Source organism: Grosmannia clavigera (assembly GCF_000143105.1).
Source record: "Grosmannia clavigera kw1407 unplaced genomic scaffold GCSC_173, whole genome shotgun sequence".
NCBI classification, from domain to species: domain Eukaryota; kingdom Fungi; phylum Ascomycota; class Sordariomycetes; order Ophiostomatales; family Ophiostomataceae; genus Leptographium; species Leptographium clavigerum.
The window spans coordinates 1,970,482-1,990,399 of NW_014040765.1; the positions used below are offsets into that span (position 1 = coordinate 1,970,482).

Consider the following 19,918-nt stretch of genomic DNA (forward strand, 5'->3'; position numbering starts at 1 on the left):
ATGAACTCACCAAATTGGAAGGACGCTGGCCGTCTGGCCAGTTTTCTCCAGCCTTACGAAGAGGTCCTATCCTCACAAGAAGCTGCTCAAGAAGATGCTGGTGAAGTCGAAAATTCGCTGATAGCAGCTCCGCCATACCCTTGGGCCAATCAAGGCAGTACTTCCATCGAAGAGCACATTGGAGTTCTCGAAGACGCCGTTATGGATGCCATCACATGCGGAAAACAATTAGTGAATGTGGTGAAGGAGTTTGAAGTGGAGGGCAGAGCGACCTTCCCCCCATCTGTGGTGTCTGAAATTGGTTGGTCGATCCTGGACCTATCATGCTGTTGTCTAGTCTTATTCCATTGAAAAGCTAACCAAGCTTGCCGATAAAAACAGAGAATATCTGCGGTGAACATGACCAGTTTCATGTCTCAGTCGGTATTTGCGGAATGACAGGAGCCGGTAAGACAACCATCATTAATGCTCTTCTTGGCCATAATGACTTGCTTCCGCAGGGAAGTGAAGGGGCATCTACAGGAACCGTCTGTGTCGTGCATGAGAACAAAAACAAGAACGAGAGACCACGTTTTCACGCCCGGATTAGGTTCAAAAATAAGTCGGAGATAAAAAAGTGGCTGGACACGTTTTTCCGGGACTTCCATAATACCTCAGGCAAGAACGAAGGGCACGCGGAAGAATGTGATAATGAAAGAGATATTGATGGCGTTGATAGTGACATTGATGACGTCCTGATATGCGAGGTGACCCAGGTTTCTGGAAGCAGTGCCAAGGATGCCAGTGGAAGTGCTGGCCAAGACGAGGATGATGAGGCAAACGATGAGAGCCAAGGTTTGGAGCATGATTTCAGTGAATTTACGGATCCAATTTTTGCTGTATGGAAGTTGGAAGAAGAGGATCTCAGAAGTATGACAACGGCCGACATTTTGACGGAGGCAGATCCTGCAACAGGGTTTCTTTCGACAACAAAGTCGATCAGCTGCCAAGATCTAGAGACCTTTGCCGACGAGATCAAGCCGTTTCTCGACTGCACTCCACTTCCAGGCGTGGAGACAATAAATGGAGGAGAAATGCAGGTGTGGCCACTCGTGCAGCGTGTCGATCTCTATGTCCCGTCGCCAATTTTGAAAAATGGAGTTGTGATCGAGGATCTTCCAGGCTTGTCTGATGCAGTGACGATGCGGGCGAATGTGGCCAGAGAGAGGTTCACGGCGTTGGAAATCGCGATCATTGTATCACCCGTCTCTCGGGCAGGCGACGAGCAGCTGGCATCACAGCTTATAAGCGACAACGAGGCTCTCCGAATGGAGCTCGATGGGAAGTTTACCCGTCACAATTTTTGTGTTGTGCCATCTAAAATGGATGACATTCCCTGGGAACAATATCTGAAAAAGACGCTACGGCCTGCTGCCGGAACGGAAATACACACGGCACACAAGGCGTACAAGGAGATCTGCCAACAGCTGAAAGAGATCAAGTCCAAAATGGGCGCGGCCAACAAAGAGTTGGAAGAGGCAAGGGCTGACAGGAAGGTTCTACTCAAATGCGCGGGTGAGAATGTTTTCACACGTTTTGCTACGCGGGCCGACTACTAACACATAAGCCGATGCTTAGAAGACGGGCACGAACAGGCACGAGTCCAAGGAAGCGTATCGAGTGCCAGATCTAAGCTTGCCGAGCTGACACAGCGGAACAGCAATCTCGAAGCACGGCTGACTTACTACAAAGGCCTCATGACATTTCTCTGCATCAAAGCTAGAAACGCTAGGGTAGAAAAGAAGATCCTCATGGACATGAGGCGGAAAAAGGCACGATTTCGCAAGAACAAGACAGGGCCATTCACCGAGGAGGCTATAAATGTTCTTCCAGTCAGTTCTAGCTCGTTTTGGAACCTCCAGAACTCGGAATCAACTCCCAGCCCCGGGTTTCCTGCGGTGGAGTACACTGGCATTCCAGCCTTGCGCGCCTGGATCAACAGAGCCACGATCCCGGCACGACAGAATCACGCGCTCTCGATTCTGCATCGTCTCAATGCAGTATTGAATGTCTTATGGACGTGGTCGATGGAAGAAAGCCTCGACAGCCGCGACATGGTCTCACCAAAAGAAAGGCTAGAGGAGCTTTGCACAAAGTTCAAGAACACACTTCGCCAGGTGAGCTACATGGTTGGAATAGCAGGCACTTGGGCTAACAGACCGGGCAACACAACAGAACCTCGGCGAGTATGGCGACGAGCTCACGGCGCGCGTTCAGCAGTGCAATCCGCTCGCTATTCCTCCCAAACAGAGGTTTAAGCCACAATGCCGATCAAATGTCATAGAGGCAGTAAAGACCTGGAACTTGTTGTGGCCCAGCCGTCCACGTAGCCCAAAGATGCATTGGGCTACTCATTTAGCTATCATTCGTCGCAACGGCAAGCGGTACACCAGCACCGGTGCAGGTAGAGTTACTTACGCATGGATGGACAACATGTACGCTGTTCTGGACCTTCCAATCTCCTCGTAGTTGTGATGCCCACACACTGACACAGAGCCAGGGCCGACGTGGTACTGCTTGGTATTGTGGAAATGTGGAACGAAGCCTTTCACAGCAAGCTTCCTGCGGAGGCAGAGAAGGTCAAGGGCAGAATTGAGGAAATCTGGAACAGGTCGATGTTCAAGGTCCGATGGGCACTGCCGGCACTGTTTCCGACGCAGCTTGAGTACCTGTCGGGACAGCTGGTTGCCATTATGGAGCTTCGTCAGTTAGTGGCTCATAATGTGGAAAACGCAATGTTTCGCATTGCTGTGCAGGCTGCCGAAATCCACAAGCTTGTGGGAGAAATTCTATCTAAGAATTGGAGCCGTGGCTTCTTTGACGCACGGAAGATTATCGGTAAGCAAGAGGTAGCATGGATGTGCCGCGCCTTTCTTTAGTGTTACTGACTTTGGCTACAGGAAAAGGCTCGTTCGGCTTGCGCCAGAACCACTTCGAGAAGCTCGCGGACAAAAACACGACGCCCCTGGTCAAATTGGCAATGATGAAGATGGATCAGCAAATCATGGCGAACATGGACCACTTCCGGCAGTCTCTGGATGCCATCTGGGATGATGGACTGGCCAAGATCGATAACCAGATCGATGCCATTTGCCAGAGGATCGCCCAGGCAGAGCAAGACAGTGATGCAGCCGTCGAGACAGGCAGATCGACGGGTCTAGAGCTTAGAAAGGCCGCAACACCACTGGTCATCAAGTGGCAAACGGACTGGAAGCTTCCCGACGTGATTGGTCGAATGCAGGCCGGACTTGCAGACGCGGCCATCCCCAAAACATACGTCGACGAACCGAGAGGGGCGACCTTCGACCCCCTGAGCTCTGATGGGGAGGACTGGGCCTATGAACCGGAGCCGCCGAAGCCACCGAAGCGGCGCGTATACAAGAAGAGAATTCGGGACGAGGGAGGAGAGGACACAAAGGTCAAGGTGGTACCCAAGAAGAGGGCACCGGCGAAAAAGAGGAAGACGGGGAACAATTGAAGAACCGAATGAGGCTTAAAGATCGCATAGTCGGACACATTGGTGAGAGATACATGCTGTCATGCATGCGGGAGGCAGATACTTTTTTGAGTCACTTATTAGCATTACAATATTTCCAGCTCACATTCGGTGAACTTCTTCATATCGTCCATAATCCATTGGATTGGGGTGACGAAAGTAATAACGAGAGAAAAACGTCTCTTGCTCCCTTTCTATCTACGGCCAGATCTGTTTCTAGGGTCCCGAGCCCCATCACTGTCGATACATCCGTGTGGAGAGTTTGCAACTGCCCCAACTTGTCGTTCTGATTTTGAGCTTCCCTAGTTTTCCACAAAGATCCGATATGAGGCATCAAGGATCGATGTTAGGCTACCAGAATACAGCCGGAAGTGGTCGTTGCTATCTCTCCTGCTGTCGCTGTGATCACGATGACGAAAGTCATGGTCGAAAAGCCAGACGTGACCCGATAGCGACATGTCGGCTTGTGAGCCCGTATACGACACCGGGAGCAGTAGACTTGGACTCGCATCATGCCTAGGACTTATACACCGTCTATTTACAAGGTGCTCACTTCGACTCTCGCGAACCACTGTCCAAGTTGAAGGACCTTCGACGACAAACGCCTGTCTATGGCAAAACCAGCCTACAAGATATAATTGGCTACCAGATCGAGGACACCGTTGCAACCTCTGTTTAGCCACGACGGCAGCCAGACAGGTCTTATCCTTTTACGACAGTGCGCAAAGACTGAATCAGATGTTAACGCGGCACCCAATAGTAGGGCGCCGGGGAAGAAATGAGCATCTGAGAAATTCATCTTCTCCAGCCAATCAGTGCGGCTGTAGGAAATGAGACAGCACGGTCGTGTTTTGGAAGTTCGGCGGCAAAAATGATACCACCATACCTAAGGCCCCCGGCCCCTTTTGTTGCCCCATCTGCCGTACAAAGTATTACGCAATACAGTTAAGGTGAAGGTGTTGGAGCTAAAACAGTTTCTCGGGTCAGCAACCAGGGGCTGAATACGAGCTGAGGCCAGCCGCACAGAGAGCCGTATTGGGCGAAGAGCTCGCCAGGGGACCCTGTCTCTTGTCCTGTACAAGTATCTGGCCGTTTCCATCTCCATTCCGTTCCGCATTCGTTCAGCAGAGGTTAAGTTCTCGGTCTCTTTCATTTTCTCGGTCTTTTTTCCGTCTACGCTCGTTTGACTCGGTCTACGATCTCTCATCCTATTGGCAACGTTCACCATGTTCTTTTTCCGTCCTCTCGACGTGGCTGCCGGCTTGCTGCTGCCTGCCGTCCTGGCCCGCACCGATTTCAAAGGCTGCATCTCCTAGGCCACTGTGGCTTACGGTGGTGCCAGTCTGATATGGTACGTCCCCGACACGGGTGAGATCTGCTCGATCCTCGACTGCGGCGGTGGCCGCGCGCCGCCCATCACGACACGGCCTGGCTGCTATGGCTACACGGGAACGGCCACAGTGACGCCCAGCTTTCTGCCCGGATTCGGTGCGGCGGCTGAGACCGGAGCCACGGCTGGGGGGAGTGTATCTGTGACATCGACAGAGTCGCAGCCTTCTGCTACAGAAGCTGTTTCGTCGTCGTCGTCGTCCTTATTGACAGAGACCTCTTCGTTCTCCACGACTTCGGCAGACTCCCTGACAACTGCACCGGCCACGCTGCCAGTGTCTACCGCATCATCAACCACCGTCTCGACCAAAGAGAAGACATCTGCTATGACAAAAGACCTCACCACATCCACGAACGTGTCGACCCTGCCGGGAAAGACGGTGACCAGCAGCTCAGGAACGGCCACGAGCAAGTCCACGCAGGCTAGCGCGGCAGTGACGGGTGCGGCCGATACAGTCAGGGCGATGGAAGTCTCTGGAATGGTGGGAATGGCGGCGGCCGTTGGCGTGGCGGGATTGGCTCTGCTATAAGACAACAATGGCAAGTAGATAAAAAACTGCAGCTGCAAACAGACTTTGGTACCTGATCGTCTGGCGGTGAGACACGGCAGAACAGCGAAGCTCTAATCCGGATCCACACTAGCGTAGGCGTAGCCAGCCACTTTTATTGGGCACGTCCGTGCCCTGACCGCTTCCTCTCCTCACTGCAGCAACGACAGAAAAGGGTTCCCCTCTCGCCCCAAGCCAAGAAAGGCCAACCATCATCATCAGCCCCCATCCGACGTGCGACGGTGCTTCCTCCTGCATCATACTTGCGATACATCGTATCCTTTGTGCTCCCCCGCCTCCACTCTCTCACCGATCGCTGCACGACTGTGCTCGTTGGCGCGTGCAGCTCTCCTCTGCGCTGCCCCGTCTTTCTTCCTCTTCTCACCCTTGTTTTTCAAGGCCTGTATTCAGTTGGGCACCACGCGCGAATTCCAGCCGGCGTCGGACCCGAACATCCCTAGCATACCGCCCGACATTCCCCATCCGACACACCGTCACCGCACGTGAACATGTCTTGTGGCGTGAACGGCTTTCTCCAGGCCGAAATGGACGAAAGAGACCTGGCCAAAAGCACCGTCGAAGTGCCGTCAACACCACCTCCGGCCGACGTGATCCTTACGTCGCAGGAGTCCATCCTGTCAACAGAGGGGCCGGGCTCGCCCACGGACGAGGACCGTTGCTTCCGCGCCGAGCTCATCGACGAGAGCAACGTCGTTGACTTGCCAGCCGTCATCTCCCAGACTCCTCCTCCGTCTTCCCAAATACAAAACCACCATCAACAACGACTGCCCCAATTGATCCACACAGGCCAGAACGGCCAGTCCACATCAGCGAGCGGCTACGTCAGCTCTTCGCAGCGCTCGGCTATCCCATCTCCCCCCGTCACAGGCCTGAACTCGGCAAGCAGAGACCGACGCGGATCTGCTGCATCCCCCTTCACCATGGAGTATGTGCCCCCTTCAACCTCTCAGATCGCTGCCGCCTCGTCGGACGAGCTCCGGGCCATGCTGCAGGCCAGCATGGGCGAGCACACGCGGCTGAAGATGGAGACGGCCCACCACAAGCTGCAGTTTAACCTGCTGAACCTGCAGGCTGACGAGGATGCAAAGCGGGCTGCCGTTGAGCACGAGATGACCCGGCGGGAGGTGGAGGCGCTGCGCCAGGCCGAGAGCGCCCGGCAGGCCCGTCGCGACCTGGGTGGCGCCATCGAGTCGTCGCAGGCCAAATACCTGCAGCTGAAAGCGGCGTACGACGAGCTGGTCGAGGAGAACGAGAGCCTACAGAAGCGGGTGAAGCTGGCCAAGCGCCTCATCCAGCAGAAGGAGGAGGAGACAGTCAACCTGGGAGACGAGAAGGAGCTGCTGCTCAATCGTCTGCGTGAGAACCGCGAGCACTTCCACCTGCTCTGCAGCCCTGGCGGCATGTTCCATGGTGCCATGACTCCCAAGACCAACACGTCGCCTGTCCACACCCGCGGCACGCCGAACCAGACCCCACGAGCGAAGACGAACAATGCAAACAGCGGCCGGTTGGCCAGGGACCACGGCGCCGAGCCGATCGCGGCTCTGCTTCAGGCTCTGAGCCAGGAGAACAACAGTGCGCCCAACACGCCCATCACCGGCCATCGTCCGACGCCTCGCAACGTGGCAAGGCACCAGCGCAATGTGCAGTCCATGTCATCGCTTCCCACTACACCGTTGGGGCCGTCAGGACGGCCGCGCACCGGCTACTCGGGGCTGCTGCCATCGGCTGACCTTGTTCCCCAGACGGAACCGGCGACACTGCGCTTCAACGGACACTTTGGTGTGCCCAGCCTGAGCGCCAGTGTTGGTGCTAAAGCCAGCACCGGCCGCGATCGCAACCCGCCCGAAACTCCGACACGCCATCGTCACCGGCTCCCGGACTTGCAAGAGCGAGACCCGAGCCGTGAGAGCACCATTTCGGCCGACGAGGAGGCCGGGAGTGGACATGCCAACGAAGAGCTCGCAAGACAGGCATTCGAACTAGTGGCCGCGCGAACTCAGGCCCACCAGCAGTCGTCGGCATCCAGCTTTCCCCGTCTCTCGCAGCCGCGTGCCCATGCGCATGCGCACACACAGTCACAGCCGCAGTCTCTGTCGTTCTTCCACAGCCGGCCGGACGACGACGTGTTTGAGAGCCAGGCGAGTCAGGCGGCCTTGGCGATGCTGCGGAGAGACGCGCGCGAGAGCTTCGAGGTGGCCAGCTCGGCAGACGACTTGCGTGACGGCACACCCGCGACGTCGCAGGGGCTCGCGGAGAAGTCGGCCAAGCTGCAGGCGAGGCTCTTTGGCGGGCTAAACAAGGTCGGCGCCACATCTGTGGACAAGCGCAAGTTCAGCGGCGCCATCGGCTCCGGTCAAGGCGGAGTCGGCAGTGCCGGTGGTGCAGGCAGCTTGGACGGTCACCAGTTGAGCCCGGCCAAGAAAGTCCGCGTGGTTCCGTCGCTACGGGATACCGACGACAGCCATCGGCGCCACCACCATTACCAGCAGGAACAGCGACAACAGGAGCAGCAACAACAACAGCTGCCACGTGTCGGCCTGGGCATTCAGTACAACTAGGAATGACGAGCGATCAAAGGCTGTTCTCGGCTCATTTTGGTGATTTGGCAAGCGGGTCTCTCAGTTCACTGGTTATGTTTGGTTTACAATTCGGATTGTCTTATGTCTCAGTTTGGGTTCGGAAACGTTGTCTTTTTTATCTTCATCTGTTTTCTTTCTCTTTCTTCCGGCTGGAAAGAGTGGCAGGAAATGAATCTTTGTAAAGGCCGAGGCCTGGGAGCCAACTGGAGCATGTATCCTTATTTTCCTCTTTCTTTCTGTCTGATCATTATGGGCTGGGCTTGAAAATGCGGCCCGTTTTGGGCGCTGGATTACTAACGAATGCGATGAATAGGCCATAGTTTACAAAGATCTTGGAATTCAAGCGATGTTCCCCAATAGTGACCACAACTCGTCTCTATCATACATGGTTTTTCCGCCAAGGCAAAAGCTTCGTTTTGCCGAACAGACCCAATACTGCGTCGACAAACAAAACGCCGACATAGCAGAGCCAGGTAGAAAAAAGCTGCCAGATGGTCCAAGAAGCAGGACCGACTTTGGGCAGGACAAATTTGAGGAGTTCGGTGAGCTGATAGTGGTCCTCTTGGCGGGAGATGTAGTAGACCGGCCGGGATTCGGTGCCGCTCTCGCCTACGGGCTCCAGCTGGAGCTCAGTGATGAGATGGACTTTGGCCGCGTAGAACGGGACGAACCAGAGAGCGAAGCGCTGGTGAATGCTCACGTACAGGATGCATTGTGCCTCGTCCCAGGCTAAAGGAGGTCAGTCAGCCAGGCAGAAGGCCGTGCAGGTGTGTGTGTGCGAACGAACCGATGGAGTCAATAGCGATATCAATGTCCGGGCTAAGAATCTTGTACCAGCGAAAGATGGCCCGAACGATGCGACGGGAGTTGATATCGCCCGTGATCCCGACGACTGGTGAGAAAGGCCAGGGCACGATGTCGTAGAGGGTCGCAATCGGGGGGACGTAGCAGAACGGGTGCACAAACGAGGCGTCTTTCAGAAAGTATCGGTCGATGGTGGCCTCCTGCTCTGCCTGCGGCCGAGTGCAAAGAGATAGAATGACGGCAGGGATCTCCTTGACTGCGCAATGGTCAGCTACTACGCAATGACGGCGCGGCCGTGTCTCGTACCAGGATTGTTCATTTCGGCTTCTGTTTGCGCGTATGTTGTGTCGTGTCTGAGAAGGCTCGGCTGCAGTTCTGGCGCGAGGTTACGGAGTACAGAGGCAGTAAACACGCTGACGTCATTGGTTTTAGCCTGATACAACGCTTGGATCGAGAGATGCGCGACACTTTAATTACATCATAGCCTCGTAAATAACCATTTTATTTTTACTGCCCCTCCAGCCATCATCGCTCGGGCCTCACAGGCTCTTCCCTTGGTCGCGACGCTCATCTTTGCTGTATCCAGCACGTGCCAGAATGCGCGCTTCCGCTCGATTGATGGCCTTTGGGAGGCCCAGGCCAATGCCGAAAAAGACAAAGACTGCCCACTTCCAGCGAAAGGGGTTGATGACGACGCAGAACAGGAACCACCACAGTAGCTCCAAGTACGTGAAGAAGTCGAAAGCCTTAGTGGGCGAGTTTCCCTTGAGGAAGCAGGTCATATCGATCCAGCGCGTCATCCAGAAACGACTCGGCCGTGTCAGCGGGTCGACCAGAAACATGAGTAGGATGCGCGTGTAGATGCCAATGTGCCAATTGCCAACCGTCCCGATGGCGGCCACATAGGTGCTGCAACCGTGGTCAGCAAACAGAGCAGCGGTCTCACTCTTGTCTCCCGGGGCCGATGCACACAGGCGGCTTACCAATTAATAGCCGACACAGACGGATGGCTCGGCGGAAAGGTCTGGAGATACCAGTTGGGCGCCGCATACGGCTCTTCGAAGCAGTCTGCGGGCAAGAACGACAGCGGTGGCCGCTTGAAGCCGGTTGCCATGATGATCATGTCGGCATCGACCACCTGCTGCCGTCCGGGGCCGCCTTTGGGCACGCCTTGGGCGCGGCGGTTGACCTCGACGCCGTTCTCTACAATCCGCTCAATGTCGCAACGAACCCATTCGGCCGTGCCGTCCCGCAGCTTTTCCATGATGTCCGAGTTGACCATGGGCGTGTTGGTGAAGATGCCCGAGTCTGAGCCGGCTGGAGGCGCGATGGATTTGAGGTCGCCGTAGAAGAACGTGCGCAGCAGCGTCTCCGGGATCCAGGAGAGAATCGTCTCTTGGCCCCAGATGTTGAGTGAAAACAGAATGTCGGCAAAGAGGTTGCGCGGGATGATCCACTTCTCGCTCCTGGACAAAATGTACGTCTTTGCTGCGCCTGTTTTGCTAGCAAATTCGAGGGCTTCTACCGCACTCGCACCACCGCCGATAATGGCCACTTTCTTGTCCTTTGCAGACTCCCTGTGTGGCAGTACAGATTCAGAACAAGAAGGGCGGTTGGGTCAGGGTTCGGAACTTACCCGTTCAGCATGCTCGAGTGGAAGACAGAGCCTTTGAAGCTCTCTATGCCCTCAATGTGTGGCATCTTTTTGTCTCCACATGTTCCGACGGCGGCAATGACGCCGTCAAAGGTCCCGTTGGCCGGCTCGTTGATGATCCATTGTCCTGCTTCGTTCCGGTACACCTTGCTGACGGGCGTGTGGAAGTGTGTGCGTGCAGGCAGCTTATAGCGTTTCCAAAGGATGTTGACTTGCTCGACGATCTCTTGCCGGTTCGGATAGCCACGCGACCAGTTGACGGAAGGGTGGAAGCGATACATGGCAGCATTGATTTGGAGTCCGGAGGTATCGTTGACTTTCTGCGCACTTGTCAGCCATGATTTCAATGAAATGGATTCGGGATGCTTACACTCCAGATGCCTCCAATGCTCTCCTCCCCCCCAGCTTCGAAAATGGCGACATCGAATCCGTGTCCAATGCAGTGTGCTGCAGATGTTATTCCAGTGATGCCAGCTCCAATCACGGCTACTCTGGGCCGGTGAAGCTTCGTGTTTGGGTCAGGAGCTTTGGGTGACAGAGTCCAGTCGAGTGCGCGCTGCCAGATTTGGAACCCCAATGTTATCGGATTCACCGACAATCTACTGCGTTTGGAATCCATACTAGCCAATGCCTGGCTCGATCACTTGGTACTGCGTGAGAGTTGAGGACATGGGACAACGACAAAGAAAACATTTGTTGGAGTTAGTGCTGTCAATATTTACGTGACGTCAGCGTGCTTGTGACGTCAGTTCGCCAAAATGAAAGCCAGATGGATGCACACGCTTATGCATGTGGATCTTGAGATAAACATAATTGAAACAGGTTGTTCAAAATATTGTGACATTTATGAGAGAACTGATAGATACTGTCCTGTGCAGCGCCAGGCCATACGCAACATGAAGTTGTAGGAAAGGATGCAATATTTACTTGTGGTACGGAATACCAGTGAGTGATGCACTTTGAGTTGGGGGCAAAGAAAGAGGCCGTCGGCTGACTAATGACCCAGCTTCATGACTAAAGACAGAGCCGCTTACTAAGCTATCACGTGATGAGATCAATTCCGAGGACGGGCGCTACTGGGTGATTCTTTTCCCGACGGGTGGGTATTTCTGCAATACCCGAAAGCACAGCTGGAGTGGTTACCGCCAATAGCTACCGAAAGTGGCCCCGCAAGCCGGCTATTGCAGCAGACGACGGCCGAAAGGCTTGACTGCAGCGGCGGTTGTGGGAGTTGTTTGCTATCTTAACACAGTTCCAAACAGCTCGACAGTTTTGCAGTCTGACAGTTTGACGAACAGCTCAAGCCCCGAAGCTCGCAGCAAAAGCCGGAGAAGAGAAGCCCACAGCTGACAGAAGCTCTCCCGAAGCTCTCCGAAGCCACACGACGACGATGCCATACCCACGCGGTCTGTCGGCGCTGCTGAAGAAGGCGCCATCCGACACGGTGGTGCTGTCGGCGGTGCGGACGCCCATCTGCCGGGCGAACCGTGGCAATCTCAAGGACGCCTACCCCGAAGAGCTGCTGGCGACGGTGCTGCGCCGCACGCTGGAACGCGGCACGGCGATGGGGCTAGACCGCAGCCGGATCCAGGACGTGGCTGTCGGCGTGGTGCTGTCAGAGCTGGGCGGTTCCAAGGCGGCACGCACGGCGCTGAACCACGTCGGCTTCGACACGCACGCCACGTCGCTCTATACCGTCAACCGAGCCTGTGCGTCCAGCCTGCAGGCTGTGGCTGCTGTGGCCGCACAGATTCGCGTGGGCGCCATCGAAGCTGGCATTGCGGCCGGCATGGAGAGCATGACGCGAAACTACGGCAGCCGTGCGATCCCGACGGACCTCTGGCCAGCTCTGCGCGAATCGCCCGTGGCCGATGCCCGTGATTGCGTCATGCCCATGGGCACGACGAGCGAGAACGTTGCCAGCCGCTACGGCATCAACCGTGCAGACCAGGACAATGTGGCGCTGCACAGCCACCGCCGAGCAGCTGCTGCTGTGGCTGCTGGCCGCTTCGTCGACGAGATCGTCCCCGTCGCCACGCGCTTCCAGCCACTGCTGCCCAAGGGCGCTCCCAAGGACACGCCGCTCGAGCCGGAACAGCAGATCACCGTCACCACTGACGACGGCATCCGTGCGGACATCTCGCCCGAGGTTCTCGCCCGCCTCAAGCCTGCCTTTGCTGCCGATGGCACCAGCACGGCCGGCAACTCGTCTCAGGTCAGCGACGGCGCCGCCGCCCTTCTGCTCATGCGCCGCAGCACCGTCGACCAGCACCTCCCGCCTGGCACCCGTGTGCTCGGTCGCTTCGTCGCTTCCGCCACCGTCGGCTGCCGCCCCGACGAAATGGGCATTGGCCCTGCTCTCGCCATCCCTGCCCTCCTCGATCGTCTCGGCCTCTCCACCGCCGATGTCCACCGCTGGGAGATCAATGAGGCCTTTGCTAGCCAGACGCTCTACTGCCTCCGCCAGCTTGGCCTTGAGTCTGCCTGGGCCGAGTCCGAGTACGACGAGGCCAGCCCCCATGCCCGTCCTCGCGCCCTCGTCAACCCCGACGGCGGTGCCATCGCTCTTGGCCATCCCCTCGGTGCTACCGGCACTCGCATGGCCACCACTCTGCTGCACGGCCTGCACCGTGACGGTGGCGAGATCGGCGTCGCCAGCATGTGCATCGGCACCGGCATGGGCATGGCTGCCCTGTTTGTCCGTGAATAAGCAGCAACTAACACGATCACGTGTATGCTTATGTAAGACACAATGGTCACAATGCGAGTACGAGCACTACCAACACCCTGGAAACCAAAGGGAATAAGAAATCATGAAATGTACATAGTCTACACGTTCAAATTGATATCAATGAGTTTATGTGTCAAATTGTATTGGGTATATCTAAGTACAGGATATCATATGATACAGGCAATCTGGCCAATAAGAGCAAATATGGCAGTACAAAAAGAAGTGTGGTACATGAAGCTCTTTATTTCCAAGCTGGATGGGCGAGATAGATCTCGTCATCATCCTCATCCTCATCCTCCTCCTTATCGTCATCTCCAAAGTCTGACTCAGTATCGCTGTCAGGCTCTGGTGCCGTCTCCTCATATGCCACGCTGCTGCTTAGACTTTGTGCAGCTGCATCGTATGGCGAGGAAAACTGGGCGTGATGAGACTGAGGCGGTGCAAAGAGTGGCTGCACCTCGAATGACCACGCCGGTGACCAAGAATACCGGCGGGTAGCCGTGGAAGATGTGTTGTGGGAAGGCACGACCTGGTGTGAAGACCGAGGCCGGCGACCCTGGAGCGTCGCCTGAGATGGACGACTGCTCCGTGTCTGCACGTGAGGCTGCACCGGGTAGAGATCCAGACTGGAGCCCTCACGAGCAAACGATTCAGTGCCTTGACACTGCTGCAGCGATGATGTCACGGCCTGCACCGCGTTGCGGCGCAGGACACGCTGTTCTGCCATGTCCACAACCTCCTCCTCAGGTTCAGGAATCCAGGGAAGTTGGTACAGCTGGGACATGTTTTTTGTCTCTGACGGCTTGATTGACTTCTTGTCTTGGGAGCAATGCCCCTTCAGACGGATGGTCATCTGCTGTGTGATTTTGTAGAGAATGCCGCTTTTTTTGCTGGCTGTCTTTGTCTTGGTAGAGATGGCCATTTTTGGTTGTTTGAAAAAGGCTGTAGAAGTGAAAGTTTGATGGTATTCACAGAAATTGTTGATGACTGAGCGGCAGTTGTGCAGCAGAGCCTGAAAAGTGTGTGGTAAGAGTGATGGAGAAGAGAAGAAGAACCAGAAATGTGCTGGGAAGTACCAGATATTTATGCTTCTCAGCAGGCGGAGAATAAGTGGCAAAGAATCGGACTGAGTAACAGAGTGGCAGAATCCAAAAGTGCCGAAGCTGGATAGTTGGAACCAGAGAAATATTTTTTGAAGTGATGGAGGAGAAGGACGAAAAACAGAAATGAAGAAGGGGGGGGGGGCAGCTATTTATGCTTCTGAGCAGGCGGAGAGCAGGTGGCGGCGAGCAGAGGAGAGGCACGGGATGGCAGAATCGCCCGAAAGAATAAGAATGAAGCAGAAGCCGTGGAGTCACGATGCTGAGAAGTGAGGGCAATGGGCGATGATAACAAGAGATGTCGAGAGAGTTGGTTGTGTAAGCCAAGCGCACGTGACGAGGCTATCACACAGTATTTTGTTGGAGGATGAATTACAATATTAAGTGCTGCCGCTGGATGATGATGATAATAATACAGTCTGGCTAGACCGGAGAAGGAAAAGAAATGGAAAAGGGGAGAGCAGACAGGCAGAAACCACCGGTTCATGAACAAGAATTCGAAAGTTGGAAAAGTTGGAAAAGTGGTATATGGTATTAAAGAGGATAGAGCAAGGCCAGAGAGCAGAAGAAAAGACAAGTCGTAATATATGTCGCCACGTCGCCACGTGCCATTCCCCTTCTCCCTTCAATCCACTTCATCGTCGACGACTTCGACAACGCTGCCGCTGCTGCCACCGCCACCACCACCGGTCGTACTACTCCGGTTGGCCTCACGCCAGATGCCCATCTCAGCCACGGGAACACGGCCGCGCAGCCAGCGAAGAGTTGCCTCGGTGCCACGCTCGAGCACATTGAAACGCGGCACACGAAACCGGTTACCGAGCACGTCGAGCCGCTCCAGCCCGCCAACACCACCCAGGAGACCGAGCCGCGGATTGAGATGCTCAATGTCATTGTTGGTCACGTCGACGATGCGCAGGCCCCGAATGCTCTCCGGATCCAGCTCCGACAGCCGGTTGTCGCTCGCCAGCAATACCGACAGCTCCGGAAAGGCTGCCCGCAATTGGCCGCCTGCCGGAAGCATCGCCACCCGGTTCACGCTCACATCCAGTTTTCGCAGCGACGGCGCCCGCAGCTGTCGCACCAGCGGCATCAGCCCCGTAATGTGGTTCGACGACAGGTTCAGCTCTCGCAGCACCGGTAGGTCCAGTCCCTCGCTCGCACCCCCATCGCCCAGGTACGACTCGCCCGACAGCGCGTTGCGTGCCAGCGACAGCACCGCCAGCGTCTCCGCAAAAAACGACAACGAGTCCGGAAGCGCTGTGAACATGTTGCGCTGCAGGTGCATTTCTCGCACCTGGTGCTCCTGCGCCACCCGTGATGCCACCAGCGGATTCAGCGCTGCCGACCCCGTCTCCGACCGGTCCAGTATGCCGCCCACCTTGACCGGCCACAGCTGGTTCGATATCGTATGAGACCGTGACCGCGCTGGCGTGTGGGGAGCCGACGTCGGCGGCGTCGCAAACACGTCCTCCGACCGTCCTTCGCTCATGTTGTCGTCCATACCTGGGCCCACGTTGCTGCTTCGTCGTCGGCTCTGGGACGACGTCTTTACGGACAGCTCCGTCACCGCGTCTCGAAGCTCGTCCTGCAGCTCATCCGCGGTCAGATCCAGTCCCTTGCCGGCCATCTGTTTTCCATCTGCTTCTGGTTCCGGCTCGAGACGGCCGGCCAGCACGCTCTTGATCTCGTCTGTTGTCGCTGTGCAAAACTTCTTGTCCCGCAGCGGATTGCCGCCGAGACGCAGCTGCGCCAGGCTCTCCATACGTCCAATCTCTGACGGGATCACCCGGATGTCGTTGCTGGAGAAGTCGGCATGGCGCAGGCTGGGGAGCGTCTCGAAGCCGCTCGGCACGCTGCTGATGTTGTTCTCGTCGGCCGCCAAAGTCACCAGGCTGCTCCACTTGCTGACATCTGGTAATACCTGCAGCCGGTTCATCGAGACGCAGAGATTGTGCAGCTTTGGCATCTCCAGACTGTCTGTCCGGGACCCTGACACAATGTGCGTAATCTGATTAGACGACACATCTAGCACCTGGAGATGTGGCAAGCTCGAGACCGCGTCTTCGATCAGTACCCCGCTCAGCTTGTTCTTCCGCACAATCAGCTCGGTAAGCGGCAGCTTCGACAGCGGCTCGAACACCAGGCTCTCGAAGTTGTTCTCGCTAATGTTGAGGATCCGGAGCTTGGCCATGTTGCCGACAGTCACCGGAAGCACAGAGATGTTGTTGCCGTGCAGGTCTGCACTCTCCAGGTTCTCCAGTTTCGCAAAACAGGGGTCCAACGGCCCGTAGAACAGGTTTCCACCAAGTTTCAGGTCGCGTAGTGACGTGATCTGCGAGATCACTTCGAATGCATTGTTTGTGATCCGGTTTTGGGACTAAAGTTGTCACCGTATGTTAGCTTCGTGTCTTCGCCCATTAAAGTTAACGACGCTCCTTCGCTGCTTACCAAGTTTAAAGACGTCAACATCTGCAGCCTCCGCAGTCCCATGGGCAGACAGATCAGCATGTTGCCGTGCAGATCCAGAGTCTCGAGCCCACCAAAGATATTGAAATAGCCCTCCTCGTTGTCGGCCAGCTCCTGTACATCGACGTCGGGGAACACCGAGTCCTCGATCATTTCGATCTCATTGTCCGCCGCCACAAACCGTGTCAAATCCACGTTCTCCGCCCACGAGCCGCCCGAATTCGACTTGTACATGTCCATGACCTCCTTCGGAATCTCTCGCAGACCCATGGCCGCAATATTCAGCCGGCCGCTCGTGCGGGCCGCATCAACACGGGCTTGTATGACCTTTGTGTGTGCTTGTTTGGTCCGGCCCTGACCGAAAGGATCTGTGCTCAGGCCAAAGTCGAACGTGCTGTCTGTCGGAATCACCGGCGCCTCGCCGGCCTCGCTCAAGCTGGTCGCCGATGTAGATACGGTTGTTGCTGTTGGATCGGACGCAGCAGTCGATACCGGGCTCTCCTCTATCACCGGCTGTGCCGCAGCCCGCCTCGCTGCCTTGGCTTTTGCAATCTGCTCCCGCAGAGCCGCAGATGACTTCCGACTGTTGTCGGCTGCAGCCTGTGCTGAGTCTGCTGAGTCTGAGTCGCGGGACCTAGACGGCTTGGCTCCTTCGCGGGACGTGGACGAGGCGCGAGGTGGAATTACGCTCTTCTTCACAGGGGCAGGCGAAGCCACCGATGACTCTAGGCTGGACATGGACGGTTTCCTGTACAGACGGCTGATGGACGGGCGGGATATAAGAGGTCGAGCTGCGATCGTCTTAGAACCAAACCTCCCCGGCACAGGCGAAGCAACAGGCGACTTTTCTGGGCTGATCGCGCGGAAGTCACTGGGTGGTGACGTGAGGTCCGTCTGTTTTCTCGGCGCCGCCCGGAAGGCCGCGTTCAGCGAGGTTCGGGAAGGCGGTGCTCTCAGGGTGCGTGGGCTGGCGATGCGACTTGGGTTCGACAGTTCATCAATAGGAACAAAGGACGAGGTGGCAGATCGGAACGCGTTGACCGCGGTGTAGGGATTCGGGGTGCTGGTGTCATCCTGCCGCAAACTCGAACCTGGCCGGCTTTGTGGGCGGGAAGAAGACCCATCGGACTGAAAGCTAGAGCCCGGCCGAGAGGTACTCCCGGCTGAGCTGCCGCGGCGGCGTTGTGCCAGACGTCCGGCATCGTCGTAAAAGCCAAAGCTCTTCCCCTTGACGGCGGGCGAGTTGGGGATCTGGGACAGCGTCTCCATCGTTCTTTCGGTCAGGGATGGACGTGGACGCAGCCGTCGAGGATGCAGCGAGTCTCCTGCATCGCCTACACTCTGTTCGCTGACGGTATCGAGAAACAAGTCGTCCACGGGGCTTACGGAGTGTGATGTCGGTGGTGAAGGGGTGTTCGCCAGTTGCTGTGAGGAGGCACGTCGAGTAAGCGGTCTTGGTAACAGCTTTTTGGCTGTGTCACCCGTGGTCGGCCGCGAGTTCGGCGCGCTGGGGCCCGGCGGTGTTCTCGCCCCCTTGACATACTGTCCAGACACGGCACGGGTACGGGGAGATGGGTGTTGGAGACCCGAGTTGGCAGGCGAGCCTGAGGATAGCTGTGGGCTGAGGCGGTCTCGCGACGGAACGGCTCGGAGCTTCGGGTTGCGCAGCTGGCCACCGAGGGCGTCTCCTGACAGAGATCCTCTGGATGGGGTATGCCGCAGAGGCAAGGCTCTGTTCGTGGTTGCGGAAAACGAGGGCGCTGAGTGGGAGGTCGAAATGGATGATGGGGTGGAGGCAACGGGCAGTCGAGACGGCCGTGGCAGGCCGGACGGTTTGAGGCTCTGGCGGCGATCGTCCATCGTGCTGGTGCGAGCGGTTGCGTGGCACGTCAAGCAGCAGGAACAAAGGCGGCTCTCGTAGTTCGTCCGATGGTAGCAAGACAGATTCCCGCTGTTTCGTTTTTCTGGGACGGAGACGACCCCCTCGTCGAGATTGGAAAAGAATCCGTGCGTTCCCGCGGCGAGCGTGTCACAATCAGGGGAAGCGGAGGGGCGACCGAGCAGCTCTGTCGGGTCCTGGCACTCGTCGGCGGTGAGACGGTCTGTATGGCAAAAAGAGCATCTTCTTTCCGAAACAGTGTAGAAAAAGGAATGTACGAGAAGCGGACGACGTACCAGAAAAAAAGGAAGAAAAACAAACAAGAAAAACGAGAAAAACAACGGGCAGATCTCCCCAGAATAAAGGGGCAAGGGCCAATGGGGAAAACGGGAAATATGCAGAAGACCATCGAAATAAGACAGAGTGACGGTGGCACCAACGCCAGACGCGAATGGGAAAATACGCAGACGCGAGACAGGGGACTGACGATGGTGGATGTCACCCTACCCCACCTTCCAACAACCTTCAAGTACGGAGTAGGGCTGCCTCCAACTGCCAGGGCACCTGGCTGCCGCAGTCAGAGCTTGTTTCGGCGCTGTTGAAATCTAGTTTTAGCGGCCTTCGTGGCGTACCGCGCCCTGTAGATCTGCCGCGGGCGCTGGAGTGACACCACGTGACGCTGCACTGTATCCCAGATACTAATTGGCTACAGTATTTCGTACTCCGTACGTAGCAATATCATAAGATTTGCACATCTTTGACACCAAGTGGAACGATATGGTCAGGCGTATCCGTGGGACTGTACGGAGTACGGAGTACCGTATCATAGAAAGCCCTTGTCTTGGACAAGCCAGTCCCGGGTCTCGGGACCGGTATGTTTTGTTCGTACTCGTACCCGCAGGCAATCCCAGGAGTCTTCAGCAAATTTCGATTAGGGATCCGGACCCAACTTTAAGCTAGTGTTGGCGTGACTTTTCGGTTTTACTGGCACGACAAAAATATTCATCTCGACTTGACCTGCGCTGTACTCCATTTGATGGGAAGTGATGCCGGCTATTCGTCCACGAGGAAGCTGATGATCAATTTGCCCCGCTGTCCTGCAGCGCTTTGTTGACTTGGTGGCGTCGTGGCAGTCTTGGAACTGTGCCTCTCATTTTCAAAAATTCCACACGCATCCCACGATCTCCCTAGACTGTGAGGGGCGCC

The 19,918-nt window shown here is 56.3% G+C and overlaps 7 protein-coding genes across 7 annotated transcripts; 4 read left to right on the forward strand and 3 right to left on the reverse strand.

Annotated features, from left to right (window-relative positions):
- CMQ_7232 (uncharacterized protein) lies at window positions 1–3,517 on the forward strand (the record flags this gene model as incomplete). The annotated part of the gene is made up of 6 exons (XM_014314237.1): window positions 1–301; window positions 658–1,554; window positions 1,618–2,156; window positions 2,215–2,474; window positions 2,540–2,877; window positions 2,940–3,517. 6 exons carry the CDS (start codon window positions 1–3, stop codon window positions 3,515–3,517), a joined length of 2,913 nt encoding a protein of 970 aa, XP_014169712.1.
- Window positions 3,518–4,761: 1,244 nt separating this feature from the next.
- CMQ_7063 (uncharacterized protein) lies at window positions 4,762–5,454 on the forward strand (the record flags this gene model as incomplete). The annotated part of the gene is made up of 2 exons (XM_014314068.1): window positions 4,762–4,785; window positions 4,852–5,454. 2 exons carry the CDS (start codon window positions 4,762–4,764, stop codon window positions 5,452–5,454), a joined length of 627 nt encoding a protein of 208 aa, XP_014169543.1.
- Window positions 5,455–5,981: 527 nt separating this feature from the next.
- Window positions 5,982–8,054, forward strand: CMQ_7528 (FAD-dependent oxidoreductase-like enzyme; the record flags this gene model as incomplete). Its single annotated transcript, XM_014314533.1, has 1 exon — window positions 5,982–8,054. One exon carries the CDS (start codon window positions 5,982–5,984, stop codon window positions 8,052–8,054), a length of 2,073 nt encoding a protein of 690 aa, XP_014170008.1.
- Window positions 8,055–8,454: 400 nt separating this feature from the next.
- On the reverse strand, window positions 8,455–11,152 carry CMQ_7497 (flavin-binding monooxygenase-like protein; the record flags this gene model as incomplete). The annotated part of the gene is made up of 7 exons (XM_014314502.1): window positions 8,455–8,804; window positions 8,863–9,135; window positions 9,186–9,292; window positions 9,423–9,788; window positions 9,863–10,456; window positions 10,516–10,853; window positions 10,904–11,152. 7 exons carry the CDS (start codon window positions 11,150–11,152, stop codon window positions 8,455–8,457), a joined length of 2,277 nt encoding a protein of 758 aa, XP_014169977.1.
- Window positions 11,153–11,923: 771 nt separating this feature from the next.
- CMQ_7074 (3-ketoacyl-thiolase) lies at window positions 11,924–13,243 on the forward strand (the record flags this gene model as incomplete). The annotated part of the gene is made up of 1 exon (XM_014314079.1): window positions 11,924–13,243. One exon carries the CDS (start codon window positions 11,924–11,926, stop codon window positions 13,241–13,243), a length of 1,320 nt encoding a protein of 439 aa, XP_014169554.1.
- A 262-nt stretch (window positions 13,244–13,505) lies between these two features.
- On the reverse strand, window positions 13,506–14,186 carry CMQ_7547 (uncharacterized protein; the record flags this gene model as incomplete). Its single annotated transcript, XM_014314552.1, has 1 exon — window positions 13,506–14,186. One exon carries the CDS (start codon window positions 14,184–14,186, stop codon window positions 13,506–13,508), a length of 681 nt encoding a protein of 226 aa, XP_014170027.1.
- Window positions 14,187–14,989: 803 nt separating this feature from the next.
- Window positions 14,990–18,693, reverse strand: CMQ_7604 (conserved leucine-rich repeat protein; the record flags this gene model as incomplete). Its single annotated transcript, XM_014314609.1, has 2 exons — window positions 14,990–16,744; window positions 16,816–18,693. The coding sequence occupies 2 exons, from the start codon at window positions 18,691–18,693 to the stop codon at window positions 14,990–14,992; spliced, it is 3,633 nt and encodes a 1,210-aa protein (XP_014170084.1).
- Window positions 18,694–19,918: the final 1,225 nt, after the last annotated feature.